We start from the raw sequence: 2,562 nt of genomic DNA on the forward strand, positions 1-2,562 counted from the left end.
AGAGCATGTTGCTACTGAGATGTAGTTAGCTGATATTTTTACAAAGGCTTTGGATGCAAATCAGTTTGAAGTCCTGAGAGGAAACTTAGGGATTTTCATTTATGAAGACTTGTAGCAATTAATATGGAGTGAAAAAAGTAATCAAATTAGTGTCTATGTGGCTAAAATAAAGCGCCCCCATTATGGTAAATCATCACCTTGTTTTGGAAATACATCTATTCCGTCTTCACACGCTACCCCCATAACCTCACTACCTACTCCAACTCTTCCATCTTCCTGTTCCTTCTTCACAAACCTCTGCTAGGGCAACCGTGTTTTTTCCAGAAAAACTCCAATATGTCACAACATCAAGATACATCTGCTTCTAAAAATACTAAGTCTACTCAAAAGGTTAGTGCTCCTCCCATGGGCATCCCTGATGATGAGATTCTGGATGTTGCTCCACTCTCTGTTATTCCCGGTGCAGACATTAATTTGAACCAACCCATCTCCATTGATGCCTCCGCTGTTGCATGCTCCAATCAAGGTAACACCTCTAGTATCCCTTCTGGTTCAACTCCTGCCGCTCACTCTAGGGAAGATAAACACTACACTAATCGTGTTATAAAAGACCTAGTCACTAGAATTCTTAATGAAGGTCACTTTGTGAAGGGAGTTTCTACTCCCCTTTTTCAAATGTACCCCTCTCCTGAGGTTGAACAACATAGTGGTAAGGATGACAATTCCTCCAGTTCTGAGAAGGACTTGGTTGTTGAAGGGTTGTGCTCTCTAGGGAAAACCGTGTCTAAAAAAGGAAAATTTGTGGCATCTAGAACTGCCAATGCTTCCCACTCTGAGAAGCATGATGATGAAAATGATGTGATTGATCTAGAGGATGGTAGCTCTGATGATCAAGAGGAAAGCTTACTTCATCACCTTAAGCCAAGTGTGGCTAAACGCATGAAGACTCGCAAAGGAAGATCTGTGGCTGAACTTATGTCAGCTAGAAAAGCTAAGAAGATTGCTGGTATTGGTCCCTCCAAACCATGGAGCAAGGTTGAAGTAAAGAAGAGGAAGGTCAGAGGTGATTCTGAGTCTGAAGAGGATGTTGAGGAAGATGTCCCTGACATCTCGCCTGTGAAGAAAACCATTGTTAGGAAGTCTCCTGGCAAAGTCCCTGCTGTTCATTTGGATAACATCTCCTTTCATCTTGAGGATGGAGCTGCGAAGTGGAAGTTTGTGATTCAGAGAAGGGTAGTTGTGGAAAGGGAGTTGGGAAAAGAAGCTGTTGATGTCAAGGAGGTCATGGACCTGATAAAAGTTGTTGGGCTGTTGAAGACTGTTGCTGGGTTCTCTCAATGCTATGAAGGTTTAGTGAAGGAGTTTATTGTTAACATTCCTGAGGACATTTCTGACAAGAATAGCAAGGAATTCTGCAAGGTGTATGTGAGGGGTAAGTGTATATCATTTTCTCCTACTGTTATTAATAATTTTCTATGCAAAGATAATGAGGGTGCAAGAGAACTAGAAGTTACAGACAATCGGGTCTGTAGGGAGATCACAGCTAGGCAGGTGAACGTTTGGCCTGTTAAAAAGAATCTTCCTGCTGGGAAGTTGACTGTCAAGTATGCTATCTTGCACAAAATAGGAGTTATTAATTGGGTCCCTACCAACCATATCTCCACCATTGCCAACACCCTTGGAAGGTTTATTTTTGTTGTTGGAACAAAAGTGAAATTTGACTATGGTAGATTTATGTTTGAACAAATCATCAAGCATGCATCTACTAATGCAGTTAAGCTGCCAATTGCCTTTCCCTCTATGATCTGTGGAATTATCTTGAATCAACACCCTGGTATTCTATGCTCTAATGACTTACCTAGTAGAAGAAAACCTGCTCTGTCTGTGCACTATAAACTGTTTGAAGGCAGTCATGTCGAGGATATTGTCCTAACATCTGCCATGAAGAGGCCAGGCTCAAAAGCTGGAACTATTGCTGAGCTTAAGGAGACATGCAAAGATCTAGGTGAAGGGATAAGGGTAGCCACAACTAGAAAACAATCGTTGGAAGCCTTGATTGCAAGCTTGGAGCAGGCTAAGGGTGAAAATATTGAGCATGCTGATGTCAGCCATGAAGAAGAAGCTGAAGCCCACACCTCTAGTGAGAGGTCTGCTAACCATGATGGTGCAAGTGTCAATTTTGTTTCTGGTGCTGATGAAGCTGCTAGCTCAAGCTCTACTGAGTAGCTCCTTTGACTTTGGTCCCTATTGGTTTGATGGTTTTTTTTGCTATTTTGGTGGATTTCCTTGGTTTTGGTATTACTTTGTTGATTTGTTTCTCAGCTTGCTTACAGTTGGTAATGTACTTGGTGTTGTAACCCTTTAACTTCTGATAACTTATGGTATTTCGTTTAATGACTAGATAGACATTTATTTTGTCTCTTTGGTCTCTTTTGGCTAAAAAGGGGGAGATGGTGTATTCTGAGTACAAAGTAGATGTAGTTGAGTATCTTTGCTTAGCTATGTAGTAGTGTTGCTGCTCTGTTTGTCTGATACAGGTGGAGAATTTTCTGGTGTTTAATT

General features: G+C 41.3%; 1 protein-coding gene across 1 annotated transcript; it reads left to right on the plus strand.

The window, feature by feature from the left end:
- The first annotated feature begins 336 nt into the window (after positions 1-336).
- Positions 337-2,226, plus strand: LOC127103899 (uncharacterized). Its single transcript, XM_051041137.1, has 2 exons — positions 337-1,726; positions 1,907-2,226. The coding sequence occupies exons 1-2, from the start codon at positions 337-339 to the stop codon at positions 2,224-2,226; spliced, it is 1,710 nt and encodes a 569-aa protein (XP_050897094.1).
- Positions 2,227-2,562: the final 336 nt, after the last annotated feature.

This window comes from Lathyrus oleraceus, chromosome 7 (genome assembly GCF_024323335.1).
Source record: "Lathyrus oleraceus cultivar Zhongwan6 chromosome 7, CAAS_Psat_ZW6_1.0, whole genome shotgun sequence".
Lineage (NCBI taxonomy): Eukaryota > Viridiplantae > Streptophyta > Magnoliopsida > Fabales > Fabaceae > Lathyrus > Lathyrus oleraceus.